The following is a 20,652-nucleotide window of genomic DNA, read 5'->3' as shown; positions in this document are numbered from 1 at the left end:
GACCAACTTCTCGACATGGTTGTTAGATGAGATACGACACGTGCATTGCATTATTATATGCTTTATTATGCAGTGTAGTATTGAATCGTGGCAGCTATGGAAGCCCAATTCATGCCCTATCTGGAGGTCACCAGTCAAGACCTGCTCCCTATAAATATTATATTACATTACTCTTTATAGGCAACTGATGACAATCAACACTGGACTTGTTACTACAGGATGACCCATTGCAGCAGAAACTGTTCTGGTGTTCATTGTTTTTGGGAATATCATATTATGTTTAGTTGATTTGGAGTGCATTAAGGTTTTCTTCAGGAGGCACTTAACCCATTGATGACGGCTGCTGCGCGATGCCACATTGGCTCTCCTGCCTGATGCTGCATCGTGCAGCATTATTACTTTATCTAATTTTCATGGCATTCCCAGCATAGAATGCACTGTCATTGGTTCAAATACACATGAGGTGGGTTTTGTTGATTTTTTTAAGACCACGTGACCACCCAAAAGTTGTGTGGTTTGCCGAAAATCATGTCAATCAAAAAAATAAAAAATAAAAAAATAAAACAAAATAATAAAAAAAATACGCCAGCTATGTCGGCGACAGAACAGTTTGTGGCGTTTGGTGCGCAGAATCAAGGTCTACTATAGACTACTGACGAAAATCACACAACACATTGCATCTATTTATTAACAATATTTAATAATTTTCTAATTCATCTAATTTTGACGATTTTTAGAAATATTTGTTGGTTTGTAAGCGCTAAGGGAGCATGTTTTAAATAAAACCCGTGAACCTTAACTTTTAAATATATTTTATTTCATGTTTCTATGTGCTACACAGGCTTAGATATTAAGGTTTTGGTAGACTTGACAATTCGTACTATTTTTTCAGAAAACCCTCAGGCATTAAGGACATGCATCCTAGATTGCCATAGTCATCAATGGGTTAAGGTTGTCTTGGGGATGTTGTCTTTTGTATGATTTGTTATTATGAATTATATTTATGATGTCATATCTCATTTCTGTTTAGTCATCCTCTTTATCTTGTCAGTTTTTTATTAATACTGCAAGTCATTGTTACTGCTCCCTATCTTGGCTGATATTTTGAGTTAGATATTGGCTTGAATCTGAAGAAGTCTTTCCAGACTGAACCTGTAATTCCAAGTGTAATGTAATTGATTTGTTTTGCCACTCGCCAACTGTACGTCAAGCTGTGAACACAATACTGATATGACCCATATAAAAGCCTCTCACCTGTAAGTGACCAGACATATTCACTCACCTTTTACCTCTCTTCAGCTGCTAAATGCTACATTATGTCTTTGAGATATAGCTAACTTTTTCAGTGTGCCTTGGGGAGACTGGATGGATTGGTAACACCCAAGAGCGTCCAACTGCAGACCTCACGTCTGGGGAACTCCAGGTCTGCATGCCAATGGGAAGGCAGTAGGGTCTGCAGCAAAAGTATAAAACGAATAGTCTACTCCTATTTCTACGGAAAATGTAACTCTTTTTTAGTTACAATTGAAGGGTAACTGTATCTTTTATAGTTTCATAAAAATCCCTGAAAGTATTTTATAAAGATGCCATAAACAAGTGTTTAGCCGTCAACCAATTGTTTGTTGTCTTAATGTATCATCAAACGGGTTGTGCGTTCTTCGATAATTTAGAATAATTTGGCAGTATTCCCATATAACCTTAAGTGATCACTTCTGTGTTGTCAAATATAGGTTGCATAGAGTAAAGGAACACAGCTGTTGATAAACAAGCTGCTTCCACTACAGTACAAGTAAACAAGCTATCAAAGCCACTAAAAAATCTAATTTGGCCTACTGACGCCTTTTAGTCGTTAACGCGAACCACACTTGCAGGTCCTTAGAGTCTCCCTTGCGTCCCTTTTGGGTTGGGCAGGAGGCATACAGTGGGGTTTGGAGCATGTCCACTAAACAGCTGCCTGCTGAAAGTTACATACCTAAGAGTACTGACAGTGAACCAAAAACAATAAAGTTGCCGGCCATAAAAACAGGAAACGCCAAGAAGCTGGAGGCATAATTCTCTGTAGGTTTGTCACTACAAGGTACATTAGACATAGCAGAGATAGCAGCTTTAAATAAAGCTAAATTCAAAATTCGTACAGTACATCAACCACTAGTGCTGTTTATTTTTCTGCTGTTGCTAATAATAAATCTCCAGCAAACAATACATAAAGCAAACCCAACAATTTCACATTTTGTCACCTTTTTATTTGATTTTCAATTTAAATAAAAATTCCCTTCGAAAATCAGGTGACAGCTTTCCGATTTGTTCAGTGAAACACACTTGTCGACCTCATCTCATAAATGTGATCTTCTGGGTGCCCACACAGCCCTCTTGACAATACTTGCAATCTCATTCACTTCATCACTCCCCCGTTCTATTGATATTGGTGTTCCATATTCAGCGTTTTTTATTACTTATCACCATGCAGTTATTCATATCAGCCCTTGTGAGCTGATCAAGCGGCAGCAGCGTTTTTTCTCTGGCAGGGAGGCTTCTCTATACTCTCTCTCTCGCTGTTGTTTTATCTGGTGCACACGTATGAAAAAAGGCCTGAGGGAAAAATACAATGCTGTCTGCTTTAACTCATCTAACTGCAAGACACTGAGGCACTGGCGAAGGGAGACAGAATATTTTATCTGACATTGTCACTCTCTGCAGGAACCTGAGGGAGGCAGAGGCCGATCCGTGACACACTTGGTGGTCAGCATCACTGCATATGATTACGACAGCACTGTGAGACTCGCTGAAGCCACACGTCTGTGTGTTACCATGAGACAAAGTGTTCATGATAGCAGTGTTGCCTTAGTGTCTATTGATGTGTTTTTTAAATCAAGTTTAAAGCTGTGAAAAACAGAATAACATTAGAAAGACGTTTATAGGTTTTTGTAGAAATCAACAGTTTTTTTTGGGGCAAAATCATTAATCCCAGTCTTTGTGTCCTCCAGGTTATTACTGTTGATTTGGACTTCTCGGACTACATGGAACCGTGTGCCATGAAGTACGATTTGACGCAATTGCCTCATCCGTCCTCCAGTCCAGATGACGTGAATAAGGTTTAAAAGAACCAAATCTATTGGATATTTAATAGTCAGAAAGTGGAAACATGGGTGCATCATTGTTTCCCTCCATTGCCTTCCTTGTGGCTGTCCATGTGATCCACTGCCAAACAGTTTGCAACAGACAAGCTTCCCTCGAATGGCACCTTAAACAGCAAACCATCCAAACGAACTGGACTCTCGCCGGAAACATTTGTCGGAACGTTTCTGAGTGTTGGGATTCTCTGTGTGGTGAGGACTCAACCGGGAAACCTTTCCACTTCCCACAGCTATGCCCGCTGCAGCTACAACATGGGGACACACTGCTGATGTCTGCCGATGACACACTAAAGTCGTATGGCATCAGGCTCGTCAAAGTGTCAGAGGACGACTTTGAAAGCTGTTCCCTAAATGGACCGATCCAAGATCAGTTTCTCACCCGCCACAATTGGAATGAAAGTGAGCAAGTGGAAGCCAAGTGGCTGGTCCCGGGTCAGCATTACTTCATCGCTCTGCACGAGGGCAGCGACATGCAGCTGTGCGAGCTTGGCTTGAGGCTCAATGTGTCCGTTAGACCACAGCTCTGTCAGGCCTCCCCTCTGCTCCGCCTGTGTTCCAGTAACGGTGTTTGTCAAACAGGCCTCTGGGAAGGGGCGTACCACTGTCGATGCCGCCACCACTACTCTGGCAGGTTTTGTGAAAAGTCTGATGCTTGTTTGGATAACCCTTGTGAAAACAAAGGCGTCTGTTTGAGCAATGGATCCACGGATCCCAACCGCAGAACGTACAAATGTCTGTGTCCTCCACATTTTACAGGTAAGGACAAAACCCCACACTGATCCATTTTTGTCCAGCCCTTAACTTAACTTAATCAAGAGCTAAATTGAAAGATGTGTTTTCATGTCAGTGATTTTTTTACCTCTGTTCTAGGATGAATTTGCTTCAGATCCGATGTTATTTGATGTAGGGCATGAAAGACCTTCATCTCCTTAGAGAAAACCCATCATGCATTTAACATCATTTTACCCTCACTGTAACTTATATTGTAATGCGAACTGCCATCTCAATTATGTATTTAATCTGACACATCAAGCTGTTTTTCAGCATAAACCCCCAACAGGTGCATTTAACGCAAACAGAATTAATATTAAAACAGCTTGCATTCCAAATGACTTCTCTTCTTAATTGCTTTGCAGCCGGCGTGTACTCTTTCGCAGCAGCATTATCTACGGTTCTGATTTAATTGGAGCTTTTTCGATTTAAAAATTCAAATAAATAACGCTAAGCTTTAACTTTTTCCGCATGCAGATAAACCTCATTATCCAGGCGTGTGTGTGTGTGTGTGTGTGTGTGTGTGTGTTTTTCTGTGAAGCTGTCAACTGACTTGCCATTTGTTTAAAGGGGTTAACTGTTCTGAAGTCGTTGGAAAGGAAAACTGCGACAGAATTTGTGAAAACGGGACATGCATTCAAGTCTTGCCTGCATCCTTCAAATGCATCTGTGACGCCTCATTCTCTGGTAAGCAGCACTTAGTCAGTTGGCTGTTAGTTCTGACCATCTGCCATTACTGTATGACAATGACAACTGTCTATTTCTGATTCTCATTGAACAGTCTCGCTCCCTTACAGGCCAACCAAAGACAACCTAACAGTTTAGCATGCCACTATTTACAGAAGACAGTGGAGTTGGATAAATCTTGCAGTATCCCAGTTCCGAATGCTCAACCGTTTCATTTTGCCTCGAAGGGGAAAGTTATCTTTGGGAAAGGTCAAAGCTGAAAACTGCAAAGGCCATATATCTTTTAAAGATCAGCATTTCCTTATAGGCTTTTATAAGCTGATCCAACACCATGTTATATTTGTCATCATAATATAAATCAAATACCTCACATTACGACCTGTGACATTGTGGTTGTAAAAAGCCATGGCTAAACTGCTGGCTAACTGAGCGTGTCGCTGTTGGTAAAACAAGGTTTACGGCGATCAATTAAAATTGGATTTATGATACATTGTTTCTGCTCTGCATATTAAATCAGAATGTCTGATGCCTGCTAGAGGAAGAAGCGACTTGGCTAAGACACAAAAAAACATTCATTTCATTATTTAATGTACCCTGGTCTAAGACGATAGAGCACATCCAAAAATCTCATTCATGGTAATGTTCTCTATTAAATCACCAAATCACTGGTTCTTATGCTAAGGGGTTTTGGTGGTCTGTTCAGCTAACCATATCCACTCTAACCAATTCAGTGTCAGAGTATGCTAATACCTTCCCCCATGAATCATTTAGAAAAGGGAATCAGACACAATTGTAAGGTAGTTTTTCACTGGCATTAAAATTGTGTTCTTGGCCACGAGATTTAGACAAGCTACTGGAGGCCCATGCATTTAGAAATAGGTGAACTTGTTCATTATTCAGTTAATGAGTCTCATTTGCTCCACTAAAGTACAGTTAGGTTAATGGGTATCACACACAAATGGGTTACAAGACCTGGATTGCTTCTCCGGTTGCCCCGGATATTACTGTCTGCTGTAAACACAAGCCTGCAATGAACTTTCGGAGGAAAAACTCCAGGTGGCTCTTCGCGTTGATTCATTGTTTTAGTTTGGAGCATAATTTGTCCTGGCAGCATTCTTGAGGTGTCATAGCTTGGCCTCTTCCAGTCCAGCCCGGGCTTTCAGCTTATTATTATGAAGAAGTGGTTTCAAGGTTACTCCCAGTACCTTCTGGCATCCGTTTTCTGCAAGAGCAGATGAACTCTTTACAGCAGAAAAGGAAAAGTACAGTACAAGGAGTATATGATTGTGTTGGACAGTTCAGAGAACGACTTTGAATTGATTTAACATTTAGGAGTAAGGCACAAGGCAAGACAAATATTGCATTTTCTTCATCCCTTGTATGCAGTGAGGGAACACAAAATACATGTGGATATTTATAATCTGGAAAGGAACATGTATTACTGTATATTCATCCAGAGACTTTGTGTATAGTTGGCGAGTATCAAGTCAGCATTTTTCCCTCATACATTATGTCTGTCCTAATTTTCTAAAACTCAACATATTTACCTTTTGAATTTTACAGACCCTTATCCGTTGGATTTCGTCTTCAATGGCCCTTAAAAAATACATTAATGTCAAGGAATTGCATTGGCTAAAGCACTGCTTTATCGATAAGACACAATGCGTGTCTCTCTCTCTCTCTCGTCAATGATAACCTACCATACTGTATAGGTGAGGGAAACAGAAATGGCCATTTTCCTGTCCAAAGAATAGGGCGATACATCAGGAAATCTTCATTAAAACCTTCCAAAATAGGTGGCATTGGATTATGTTTTATATAATTCCAATGGGACACAAATTGGGGAGTTACATTCACCCTCTGCCTCTGCAGCTTTTATCTAATATGCTTTTAATTTTCTGCCTGTCTCTGGCGTAAGCGGACCCCGCTGGGTGCTTACGCATAGTCACGGTGTCCCGCTGTCGCATCAGCTTCTTGGGAGTTCTTGTTGCGCGTGTGCTTCCTCCTTTACCTCCCTGCTGCAGTTGCCTCATTAATCAAGTGGAAGTTAGTGGCTGCTCCTGCGCTGGCTGCCCTCATAGGCCAAAGTCTATGCGCACAGAATAATGAGCCAAACTCATGGGACGTTTCAAATGAGATTTTCTTTTTGATTTGACTCTCCTCCGCACTACCTCTTGGGGTATCTGTTGCAAGGCATTACCATCCTTCTAGGGCCATTTCCATTCAGCGTAAGGTGTTAATTGTTTCTCCGCCATCCTGTTGGTAGTCCTATCAAATTTTCACAAGTGTAATTTGAACAATAGTTGCATTCATTACCCTTGTTAAACAATTTAATTAGATACTGGCACAATTCCTTTATGTATATTAGGTTGCCGCAGCATTTTATAATCACTGCAATAACTGTGGTTGAGATTAACAGATATGTGGAAGACATAAATGCCATAGCGCAAATACAAATGATCGCATAAAAAAGGGCTGCTTATATTTTACCATTCATTACGTAAAGTAAAATGATAAGATATCAGGAAACGGTCTCTTGAGTAAAAAGAGATTGATTATTGATTATTATCTGTCATACTTGTATGTGACAGCAAAATCTAGTAGTTTGCATTGGTGTAACTTTTAGAGGGACCAGTTATGAAAACTCCCATTTCAGCTGGAAAATGTATTGAGGAAAAAGCAAGTCCTGAAGTAGTACTAGGCCTACACAGTAAGATTGATGGCCACAGAGGAGGCTATGAGGATCTTCTGGGACATGAACACTTGTATCAGCAGGGGGATTAAAGCAAAAATATGCAAAGATCTCACTGAAAAGATAAATGTGTTGGCACCTTGTGAAGAACACAAAAAATGAAAACCCCCATCGGGGAATAACATCAGATTTTTATTCACCTTGAACCTCCAGCGTATTTGGTCTAATATTATCCTTTTCCTTACAAAACGACCACAGCCTTACCCGGTATCTGGTTAAGCTGGTGGTGGTGTTGTGGCACTGCACTATTTAAAAAAAAACAGCTACAGCTTAGTTAAGAATGACTGTATCTCTGAAAATGTGTATGCACGGCCGGGCTGGAGCACTTACTACTTAGTTCACAGAAAATCCTCCATGATAATCATTTGTACATCTTTTGTGGTGACTTTTCTTTTGTAACTGTATTTGGGACAGAGATACACACTTTAAAAATAAATAAATAAGTGAAGTACGTACAGACTCAAGTTATCACACTTTCCAAGTTTGGAACTCTTGTATTATACAGTATGCCTGTGTGACCTGATTCTTCATTTCTGTACATGTGAATCATTTATATAAACCAAACTGTGATTTGTAAAAGTTCTCAAAAGAATTGTGGTGGAAGCAACAATAATAACAGCATCATTTTGTCATTTTCTTACTTGAACATTCTGTGCTCTGTACTGCAAAGCACATTTTCTGTGCTGAATATGTGCTTTCTTCTGTACTTTTTCCATCCATGATACAGTATCATGCGATACGTAATACGGATATATATGTCGCGAAGCAAGGCAAGTTCATTTGTATAGCCACTTTCAATACAGGAGCAAAATCCAAATCAGTTTAAAACACAACGGAGTAGTAGATAAACAATGGCAAATGAAATGTACTACAAATGTACAAGAATTATACTTCAGGTGTAGTTATAGTAAACGTTGCAGTACATTGCCCCAAATCCAATAGGTAAACCTAAAGGCGATCAGATTATCAGGCAATTGATTGCATCTCTGCGGCATAGTATCTCAGAGCGCCTTCACTGTGTTAGTTGTGTCATTTGTCATCGCAATGTAAAACACAAGGCCACTCTGAAATCCCTTTTGAGATAAAACTATGGATTTTGAGGTGACTAATATCATATTACTAGCTGTTCAAAAGAGTTGCATTGTTTTTCATTTCGAGTTTGATTTCACTGAAGTGAAACTGAAGTTACCCTGTGAGGCAACAGCTGTACAGTAGAACACCAAGAACTAAATAATGTAGAGGCAGCTACATTAAGCCTAGTTTGTTTGCAGTATATGTATCAATATGTTCCTAGATTGCTGTCTGAAATGGGCAATTAGCGTATGCCCTACAGCATTTAGTATCAATCAGAGGCTAACATAAATGTGTTTCAGTAAAATAGTTATATGTTTAGTCTTTACTTTAGTTAAATAGTGAGAATATTTGCTGGAATGAGGTGGTCCTTCCCATGCCTCCTTCATGTGTAATGATTGATAAAACGTCAATCACCCCTTCCTCCATGGAGTACAACTCATGTCTTTTTGAAACTCAGTGAAATAACACAAATAATTACTGGGCAAAGGCTTTCAACACATTATCATTTCTAGACATAAATACAACGCTGACCTGAATAAAAGTCTGCCATCTCTTTCGCAGGCCCACCTTGTAAATGGAGGACCGCATCCTGCCATCCAAATCCATGCAAAAATGGTGGTGGGTGTGCAGAGAGCCCCGATGGATTTGTTTGCCATTGTCCAGAAGGATTCGGAGGCCTCTACTGTGATACCCGATTGGACTTTGATTGCATGTCGTACGCGTGTCAGGAGGAACGCATTTGTGCCGCTGGGGATAACGTGAGGAGGACTTCATTTCCCCTTATTTGTTTTATCTCGGTAGTAAATAAACAATAAGTGGCACATGAAAATGAATATAGTGTCAATTAATATTTCCTCGCAGAGATGAGCTAAGGGAAAAAGAGTGTTTGCTTCCCCAAGCATTTTGATTGAATGACCCAGTGCATACTTAAGTGCCAGTTTTTTTAAATGGCTTTCATCAAAAGCTTTTTGTAATTGGATGCCTGCTGCAGTTTTCACTTTTCTGCTGCAAATGCTACTGTGCTCATACATTTTGCAGCAGCGTTTGTAATGTTCTCAAGGATACCACCAGAGGAAATGCAGTAATGGTCTAATTGTCTTTCCGTGACCTTTTTTGTTTTTGTTCATTACAGTTTGCCAAATGCACTATACACATTTTCACAACCCACCTAAGACTAGGCAGCGTGGAGCGGTAACACTAAAAGGGACATTTATCAAAATAATGCCTGATGTTGCAGCCGCTTGACACAGATATTATTCTAGATGCTTAATGTGAAATTCAAATCTCTTTAACTGCAGATTACAAGATCATTAGTGTTTATTGGCCTCTGGTGATACCTAAAAACTCCTATCAAAACATTTTATTTACAGGCCAACTTAGATTAATTTGTTAATTTTTATATAATTGTAAATGATAATAATGTGAGTCATAATGTATGGCACATTTTTATCACTAGCATGAATCTCTCTTTTATTGATAGTGGTCCTACTGTTAGCCATCATACGAAGCCCTGTGTAATCTGTGCCTGTTTTCTCTGCATGCAGGCCTCTCAGTGTGTCTGTGCAGATGGTAATGTGCTCCCAGCATGCAGGAGGCAGCAGGACCGGTGCAACCCATCACCATGTCTCAACAATGCCACCTGTGAGTCCAGGGGAAATGACTACGTATGCAGGTGAAACACACAAAAATGGATCTAATAGAGGCCACTCTTATATAGCCTCTCTCTCTCTCTCTCTCTCTCTCTCTCTCTCTTTCGCCTTCCTTTCTAGATGATTGGAACGTCTTGTGAATATGTCTCCTACACAGAGTGACTGAAAATGTCCTGTCTTTTTTTTCCTTTTTCTATCCCCTCTTAATGTGATTAGGATTTACGCTTCACTTAAGAGCTCCGGGGATAATACATACCTGTCTGGCAGACCTCAAGCCTCATTGTTGGCTGGCAACTCTATTTCTTTTCTTTCGCATTTTCGACAAATCCCCCATAAAGACCGAACCAACAATGAGTTGATCCTACTCACAAGTATTGTTTGCGTACATGCCTGCTGCCGCTGATTTCTCTGTGCCAAAGAGCTCCATTATTGTACAACAACTATAAAATAAAATAAAACACAACCACAAAGATACACCACATGACCATACCATGAACATAGATAGGTCCTCTGTGATTTGGAGACCATCCTTTTTACAGTGTACTGGAATTATAAATACTGACTTGTGTCAGACAAATATATATTAATCCCCAAACAAAGATGTACTATTTACCTTTTCTTTAAGCCTTTAGTAGGAGCAAATGTGTTGTGCCCAAAGTGTATGGGAAGGGATTTAAAGATGGCGTTTTTCTTTCATGTTTTATATACAGTATAACCATCAGCTATTGTATTCCAGACATCACAGTTTCCTTTTTCATGCCTTGTATCCTGAAGTTGCTCAGTCATAGGGATACCTTCAAATATAATGTAATATCAATCAAACCACTGCTGCTTGAGGAGAAAGAAAATGTGTATATAGGCTCTATTGTTAAGGTCCCCGCTCTACCGTACATTATACTGCACTAGCTTGCAAAACGTATTAGTTCTCAATTGCTCAAAACATAGGTACATAATGATTATGGCTCCAAGACTCCATATTACAAGTTTTGAAATTTCATATTTTTTGTAGTGTTGCATCAGTTACATGTGAGGGCTTTTTAATTGGTAATGGAGAGAGAGAGAGAAAGAGAGAAAGGATGCATTATTTTCTTAAAGTTGGAAGTAAATTTTGTTTCTCTCATTATGAGAGCTCTTTTATTCTAATGACATTTAAATGAAATCAGAATCATGCATACAGTGTAGGATCGTTATAATCAAATTTAATTAAGTCGAGGGGGAATTTGCCACATTTAACAGTAAAATCAGCTAAATATGAAGATTTCTATGGTTGTAGAAAATATATTCTGCGATTTGTAATGGAACTTAATTAGGCCTGATTCTCTAACCGGAACCATTTGTTATTTAAGTCTTAAAAATGGGAATAATGATTTGCTCACACCATCTCACCCACGTCCGTATCGCAAACAAGTCACGTAGAAAGCAAAATTATAAGCATGTGTGCCTTTCAATACAACAAAATATTGCATGTCAGTGCTCGAGGCTTCGGGGTGAATTGATTTTGATGACACTGACCTCCTCTTAACAGATGTCTGAGAGGGTTTTCCGGGAAGAATTGTGAAGAAATAATTGACTACTGCAGGCTGCTCAATATCAACTGCCTAAATGAGGGATTGTGCTTGAGGAAAATTGGCGGTTATCAGGTAAGTAATTCAATGTTTCGGTCATAAATAAATACTCCCACTAGTGAACAAAACATGCCTCATGCAGCCCCTAAATTACAAAGTGAAAGTGAACACATTCAAAGGCAGAGACATGTTGCATAAAATAAGCTTTTTGTTTCAGCAGTGGTTTTATAGAAAAAATAAAATAAATAAAGAAGAGCAACTTTGCAATTGCAAAATGTTGTAATGATGTGACCTTAACATAAATAACACTATAGCGATTCTTTATTATTGCCCTTGACTGTATGCAATGCAATAATTAGCTATTTTGTGCACTGCTGATGCTGGTAGGTATTTGCTGCAAGATTTATGTCGTATGGTCTATCGAACACGGTTTTTAACATTACATTTTTGGTCTCTGAAGTTTTATGCACAAGACAAACCTGTAATTAATCGTAACAAAAAAACATAAAAATAAAACAAAGAATAAAATTGGGCAATGGTAGAAGACTTCTACACACAGCAGTATACCAATGCTAACCCATTAATCACAGTGAGCATGTGGACACATTGTTCACACGGACAGGTTCTCGTCTTATTAGCCTCTCCTCAAATGTCTGTGCTTTTTGCAACACCTGGTCCGAAATGTACCATAGCTTCTTATTATTCTTATCCTCTGCGAGTATTGTTCTATTAGAATACTTTCTTTATCCAAAATCCCCTTTTAGATGCTTAGTGTCGGTCGGGGTGTAACATAACCAACAAAATTGTTGCTAGCTGCAAATGGGCCATCTCTTTTTTATGTTTTTATTTTTTAATGTGATTTTTCTTTTGTGTATGAAAAAGCATTGTGTAGTCCATTAAAGGTAGCCTGCTCATTTTATTCCTGCTCCCATGTTGATGCTCTTAACAGACAGAATACAACTGATTTTATTAGTGGATAGACAGGGCTCTTCTTTTGGAGAAGAATTTGAGCTTTTCTTTGGCTCTGTATTCCAGCATATTGGATTTGTAATGAAAAAATGGCAGTAGTTCGAGTGCTGTTTTCTAGCTCCAAAGGGTTGGTTCAACCTACAAAGATAAAAATAAATAAAAAATAATATACTTTGTGAACACCACCAAAACATTCTGAAATAAAATCCAACAATTTCACCATAACCCATAATTGCTTATTAGATATATTGTTTCTCTCATACATACTCTTCTGTTTGATACATTTTATACTATACCCTGATAAAACAAATGTTGTCCTGTTTTCTTGCAGTGTGTTTGTGCCCAAGGATGGATTGGAGAGATTTGTCAATACGTAGGTGATGCCTGCCTAATAGAACCAAACGGCTGTTTGAATGGTGCCACATGCATTACAACAAGTCAGCCATCCTCTCCCCCACAGTACAACTGCAAATGCCCCCTTGGATTCATAGGTGAGTTTTTTTATTTGCTGTATTATCAGATTATTGACCCCTTTCCACCTGTCTGTCCGTTGGCAGGATTTTTCTAAAATATGGATCGATTTTTGTACAAGCCCTTGTGGGAAGGTTAGTCATGGGGCAAGGAATGACTGATTGTTGTTTTGGGAATATCTGAAGTGGAACTGGTACAGCTTGACACTTACGTGCTGTTGGCACAGGTTTTTGACATCTATAGACTTTGTTGTTTTGTAAACTGTATGCACAATGCAATGCGAGTACGTGAGGCAGACATGCAGCGCAGTGAAGGCAGCCATTGTCTGAATATCTTACTCCTTTGAGACCATACATCTGCAGTCTTGTGTAACTTCGTTCTATTAAAACAAAGCTCCCATGCTGAGAGCAATTCATAAATTATAAATTGTTCTATTTTGTCTTGTTCTGGTGTTTTAAGAAGATGGTCCCCCCTGTAAATTTACTGATTTTACAGTTACAGAAAATACTTTTTTTTCTAAAAGCTAGTGAGTGTCCATTAAACTTTTATTGCATTGAATAGAAACTTTGTTGTGATAGGCTCAAATAAAATGCAAACATTTCATTTGAGAGAGTTCCTACAGCTAAAGAGCATGTGCTAGGAGCATCTGCACCTGCTAACTACATGAGGTTAAAGTATATAGGCCTATGTCGATATTGTTGATACAGTAATATGTTTATACAGTGTGATTGCTAACATTAGCTTGACATATACAACTAGATATATAAAAAATGTAATATACAAATGAACACAAGAAAAGCAATTTAATGCATTCTGCAGTATCCCAAAATAGACCATTATATACAGCACAGTACATGGAGATTATATTTGCCATTGTCCATGAACTTCTGAACAAAAACGCTCTCTAAATGGGGTTCTTTTACTGTATAATATCCATAGAGGCACATGTGGGAAACCATAGAGACCTCCAATACTATACATTGATTACACGTGGGTCAGCAGGGCAGCATTGTGTTCTTTAACCGGGAGGTTTAGTAACAAAAGCTCCATCTTTGGTAACATTAATGTCTCAAAAGACTCGATCACAGTCAGCTCAAGGGCTGCTGTTCATAGATGACCTCTGACCACTGCCCTGAGCAAGTAAACACAGAACTCCCTACTACAGTGATCAATATGTTTTTCTTATTTGTAGTATTACATGCTAGTAGCTGTTGCTTCACTACTTAGGTAAACCCAATAAAAACATAACTGAATGGCTTAAAGGTTCAAATTATTATTATTATTATAATTATTTTTTAATAGCTCAAAGCATATTTGCTTGTATGGTATTTCTAAATCTTGCTGTTGATTGCATTTAATCCAAGTACCCTGGCAAACGGCTTCCTAATTAGCTGCCAGTACGGAACATGGTCGAAACTTGTAAGGCTATTAATGACAAAAAAAAACAAGGGAACAAGGGAGAGACACAAAAAGTGTTAAGGGGAAAAAAGTTTACTGCTTTATATTTACTTTGGACTAACCAAATTAACCAAAAACCAGAGACCTTATCAGAGTCGTTTAGTTGATGCTATGCAATGTTTGAAGTATATAGAAATATATTATTATAAAGTTAAGTGCATTTACCTCTAGTTTGCCATTATAACATCTCTGTATAACCTTGGTGCATTATCTATACAATGACCGTATGTGATCCTTGCTGAGTACCACCCATGTAAGAGCTATGATGGTACTGGTTTCTCTTGTTTTATTGATTTAAAAATATGGCGAATTTGATATTTTACTCTCTTCAACCAGTGCACTTAGGTTTTGGCATATTTCCCAATCTAGCTTTGTCCTGACATACGGTAGTACATGCCTGTCAGTCAGATAAGCCCTTACATAGCACTACATGAGCGAGATTTCTCATTTCTGTTTAAAGCTGAAATCTCATGCCACTTCAAGTAATGGAACACTGTGTCTTGCACCATAGAAGGACTTAGTGAGTGATAGACTTCATCATTTTCTGCCATCTTGGGATTTTTAGTTTGAAATTTTGAGCCATGCAGCCAACCAAAAAAAGGCCAATGTTATTTCAAAGGTTGTCCAGAAACCCCACTGTATTCTTATCATAACTCAGGATACATTACTCTAGCCCAGGCATTCAGGTTTTAGAGTGCATTGTTTTTCATGGAACAACAACTGCTGGCGTACATTTTTGCTGGTCTCATTCAAACGCACTCACTTTTACTACTAGTGTGTTTAATAATAGACATGGAAAATGGGCTTGCAGTTAAATCCACACTGAAATTCCAGTGGTGTGCTTGAAGACAATTGGTGAAATTATCTGTAATTATTTACCTGAAATGCATGAGCACATTGTATTTTAAGCTTGCTGGTAAATAAGAATTAATCAGCTTAAACTGTTGGTAAATAATGATTAACAGGACATTTCTTACCAAATATCATATACAAATTAAACATTTTATTGAAACTGAAATCAGACGTTTGTTTTAATATTGGATGCATGTCAAGTTATCTGGGGTTGATGTTAAACGTGCCTGCCACACTTGACATGGCAGGGATGGAAGAGAGGACGCAGGACAACTCAAATCTTTATCCGTAGTTTTTATTTCACATGAATTTTGCAACATGCCTTTTAAATTAGGATTTGTGATTAGGTTGAAAACCTATTGATAAAACAAAGGAGAAAATGAAATCAAATTAGTTCTCAACAAACAATCAAAATGCATAATCAAACATTTAATTTAAATCCAAAATAAATCAGTAAGATATTTACCACAATTATATAATTACAATATATATATATTCCCATAATATATAATATTATACAATATTCACCATGAAATACATTACATTATTTATGAATTAATCTATTTAATCAGTATATATATATATATATATATATATATATATATATATATATAAATAAATAAATCACAGTGCATTTTTGGCATCAATGATCTCCCATACAAACATTTCCACCATGTGCGCCTCCAACAAATGTGCCCAGGACGTCACTAAGGACGACTGCGCCGCCCGATGCGCTCTCACATAAAAGACGAGACAAAGTGCCAGACCCCTGCGCACTGTGCAAATTATACTTTGGTGAAAAAACAGAAAATACATACCAATGCGTGCTCCCGCCTTCTCCCGTGCACAAACCCTTCACCTCCCGACCGGAAACAGCAGACCTTTATTAACTCACCCGTGCGCACTCACCTCACGTGCTGCAATCAAGCTAAGTGCCGCCCGGTGTGATCACAAATGAAAAGAGTTTTGTACACAGGAAACCCGCCACCACTGATATGTCTTAAGCACCACACAATCTAAATCTAAATGTGACTTTTGTCTTAACAATGCATTTTAGACTTTTTTTTTTTTTTTTTTTAGATATTTTTTTTTGCATTTTCAGGCTTTTTTTATTGGATAGTAGAGTTGAAATTGGGAGACAGAGAGAGGGGGGATGACCTGCAGTAAAGGTCCACGGGTCGGACTTGAACCCGCGACCACTGCAACAAAGGCCGGAGCCAATATGGTACGTGCTTTATCCACTACGCCACTGGAGCGCCCCATGCATTTTAGACTTTTAAGACTTTGGAGTAGAAACATTTTGTCTAAAATTCCATCTCAAAATTGTATTTGATTACTGTTGGAAAGGCCGCTTCCCTCATGCACCCGCACTCGCCGTGCCTGCGCTTATATTACTTTTGGACATTCCATGCGCACAGAGGGGCAGAGAGTTCAGCGGAGGAGTAGTGTCTGTTTGTGTGCGTTATTGACCAAAACGTGAGTTTGTCCATTGTGAACGGCACATAACATGCTTTAAGTTAAGCCTACCGTGACTTGTATATTTCTTAAGCTTTATGAGTGTTTAAAGTGAGTTTATTACCTGTTTGTCACGGCCTGTGTTAAGCTAATTATTCTGTAGAAAACGGCGATTTTGCCCACTTCGTTATCCTAATTTATGCAGCCTTAGTTGAAGTTACTAGCCTGGTGTCACACTATTATATGTAAGCCCCTGATATTAATGTTATTTCGCTACATATAGTGCAATTCCGACGATCTTTTGTGTGTGTGAATTCGCGGGTCGTTTACTAGTGTAACGGTCACGTTAATGAGCCATTAAGCCCTTTGTTCTTTATGTTTCCCGCCTTTGACCACTTAACACTGGTTTGTGTTTCACCATTGTAACACTGTGTTAGTGAAAGAGTATATTTGTTTAGCCTACCCGTAATAATGCACAGGCAATAGGCTACTGTTATTCCTTTTATCATATTTGTGAACATACTGTATAGCCTATATTATTCGATATTAATGCAAGTGTGGTTTCTTGTCTATTTCCTTTTCAGACCACACACTCTGTTACTTATGCAGACATAACCCCAAAGCCTAAGTTAATTAACCTGTGCATTGCTGTGCTGTGTTGTAAACCACCAAAGTCTGCTATTAAAGCCCATGACTGCACCCTATATTCATTCTACTGTGTGTTCTTACCGACACCCCAGGAAGACACTCTGCTCTAACCCAATAGCCTTAGTCCACCCATTCAACAATTACATTTTCATAAAAAAATGATTGAATTCAAAGCCATTAATTGGGCGTAGACTATTCATAGATCTAAGTTGGATGTATATGTTTAATGTGTTGGCACATAGCACCACATACCGTCTATATAATGACCTGTAACAACTGCCATGCTGATGATATCAATCATAGTGTTTGTGCAGTATAGCATGAAGCTGCCACTGTCAAGAAGGGACTTTCACTATATGTCATTGCTGCTCTGTTATTGATGATAGGACATTTTAAATTAATAACCTGCACTGGAAGACGTCCACCCCCGACCACAGGCAGCTGAGCACCAAGCAATCTCCTGTTAAGCAACCTGCATCCACCACCTCCTCTACTCTCTTGAGTGGCTTATTAAGTGTCCATTTTCCTGAGCCTGTCCAAACTAGGTGTATATTTTCTCCTAACATCTCACCACCTGGAGCTCTCAAGATCTTAACAAAGGAATGTCTGTGGCCTAATTATTCCAGGATACAAGGTGCTAAAACAGTTGGAGGCTCCTAGGGAAATATGCTTATTCATTTTCTTGCCAAAAGTATTTAGAGAAGATCGACATCGCTATTCCTATTTGGACTCTCAAAATGGAGCAAAAGCCAGCAGCAGCCCCATGTTACATATTAATTAGTGCCATTGCAGTTGTTGGTAGGCAGATTTGCTTGTACTTGTTTGGACCTGACTAGGCTAGCTGTTTACCCTTCCCTACAGTCTCTATGCCAAGCCAATCTAATCAGATTCTGGCTGCATTTTCATATTTAGCATTGGGACATGGGAGTGCTATCAACCTTTATTATACAACTCACGGCAAGCAAGATTCATCCTGTGAGCCACTGGAAACACAAAGTGAGATGTCAGAGAAATTAAACCCACTTGTTGGAGAAGCTATTCCTTTAACTGAATATGGCAAATAAATACTTTTCTTGTGACTTCAATTCAAATATTCAAGATTGACTTTTGGCTAAGTTGTATTTTGAATATGCAATATACAGGTAATGGCATTTGTAATATTCTGTAAAACATGTCTCACAAATGTAGCCAATGCAAACAATTGTACCCTTTTTCTTATAGGAACACTCTGTGAGTCTGAGATCAACGAGTGTGACTCCAGCCCCTGTAAGCACAATGGCACATGCTCTGACATGCTAGGACACTACCAATGCCAATGTCCTGCAGGTAAGTTGGGCTATGGCCAAACCATAGAGCTTTCTAATACCATTTTAAGAGGTAGCTGTATTAGATGTGGTAGCAGGTAGTACTGCACACCTTTTTAAATGCATAGTATACAGTGAATGTGGCTTATGATCCCCAGCCTGACTGTCCCTCTGGCCAGCTCAGTGAACACTGAAAGCCAAAGGGGATTAGCTTTTGCCTGTGGTGTCCCTAGAACCGTGACACATCCTGCCTGACGAATTTAGGCTAGAGGAGTCAGCATGAATTAATTCATCACATGAAGCATATTTCTTTTTAACTTGCTTGCATCCTCCTTTACTAAAAATATAATATAATATATTATAATATTGTAATTGTCAAAATAATGTGTTTTTCTACTTTCCAATATGTTACATAAAGACTGAAATGCTTTTTTCTACATGTTTTGAAAAAAACATTATATAACTAATGCTCACAAACATTCTCCATTGCACCTTTTATAGTAAACAACAACAATGCACAGTCATGGTCACATTATTCACAGTGTCAGTTGTGCAGCCTTGGCTTGTGATTGACAGCTAAAAACTCAGAAGGCTAGATGCCAGAACTCAATCATGCAAACAAACTCTGCAAATATATTAATGGCAGTTTCATAATATTACATTATGAAACTCCCATTAATATAATGAGGGAATTTACATTCACTGAGCGTAAACTGATGGACCACTCACTGGATGCTTCATGATGTTGGCAGGGCCCGAGTTTGGCAATTGCTCAAATCTGACACACTGGAACATTTTACTGCACATACCGATCAAAGGCATTGTGGGCAGAGCATCTTTGTAGCCAGGAGATTTATTTTATCACAAGGATTTGCCACTGATATTTTTTTTCTTCTAGTTATTCTCTGCAAGTGTGTATTGTCTCTTTTCGGGAAATATCATTGGTGTTAATAAAAAGTTATTTTTGTTCACTCTTGTTAAATCAGACATGAAAGGACGTCACCAGTGTTAGTGACAATGGGTCACATATGCTGTCCGCCTCCTCTGTTGCTAAGGCAAGGCACATTACAGCGACTATTTAAGGTGACATTCAGATTTAGTATTGTATTTTTAATCAACTGATGAATTATGTCAGCCCTTGAAGTGTCTAGGGAGAAACTCAGCATATAGTTTAAAAGAAAGTGAAGGATAGCTTGAAGTGTCCATCCATCCCGTGTATGGCTAGTCCTGTTCAAGTTAGTGGGGGTCTTCCAGCGTGGATTGGATGAGATGTGGGGGACGCACACCTTGGACAGGTTTGCCAGCAGATCTCAGGGCTTACACTCAGACAGAAAATCAAAGTCATACCTACAGAGAATTCAGAATTCCAAGTTCACCTAACTGGCATGTCTTTGATCATATGGGGCATAAACTCGTGGAAAACTTGGCAGACACAAGGATAACTTTCAAACTATTTCAATGGCCGGCAGGTTGGAAACAATAAACACTGCAACAATAATACGAAAAACCATATGTGTTGGTTGTGAAAAGGGTAACATTGCAACTTCTGACTTTAAATCGTTTGAGCTTATTCCTACTTAATTAATAACTTATCTTAAATGTACTTTCTATGACATAATTTGTTTGTTGATATACTATGTTTAGTAAAACAATTTACAAAGAGTTCTCTTTATATCAGCTGGGTTAGTAAGGATGATAGAAGTCTTTTTACAAAATAAAATTGTGTGTCTTTTCTTTTAATGCTCATATCCCTTGTTCTTTTTGGATGAGCCCGTATGTGTAAATCTTGCTGTGAGGTTAGAGTATTGAGTTGATGTACTGAGGGCTATGTCATTGCGGTTATCAAGTCATCACAGATGTCAA

At 38.7% G+C, this 20,652-nt stretch overlaps 1 protein-coding gene across 1 annotated transcript in view; it reads left to right on the top strand.

Annotated features, from left to right (window-relative positions):
* Positions 1–3,142: 3,142 nt before the first annotated feature.
* Positions 3,143–20,652, top strand: part of eys (eyes shut homolog) — a gene marked incomplete at its 5' end in the record, with an annotated part of 143,662 nt that continues 126,152 nt past the window's right edge. The window contains 7 exons of the mRNA XM_080036510.1: positions 3,143–3,890; positions 4,476–4,592; positions 8,980–9,176; positions 9,963–10,090; positions 11,593–11,707; positions 12,933–13,092; positions 18,707–18,811. Of these exons, the coding sequence (XP_079892636.1) occupies positions 3,143–3,890; positions 4,476–4,592; positions 8,980–9,176; positions 9,963–10,090; positions 11,593–11,707; positions 12,933–13,092; positions 18,707–18,811 (1,570 nt within the window). The remainder of the gene's footprint in view (positions 3,891–4,475; positions 4,593–8,979; positions 9,177–9,962; positions 10,091–11,592; positions 11,708–12,932; positions 13,093–18,706; positions 18,812–20,652) is intronic.

The sequence above is a fragment of the Ammodytes marinus genome (assembly GCF_949987685.1).
Source record: "Ammodytes marinus genome assembly, chromosome: 11".
Taxonomy (NCBI): Eukaryota; Metazoa; Chordata; class Actinopteri; order Uranoscopiformes; family Ammodytidae; genus Ammodytes; species Ammodytes marinus.
This window is presented reverse-complemented; position numbering and strand designations above follow the sequence as displayed.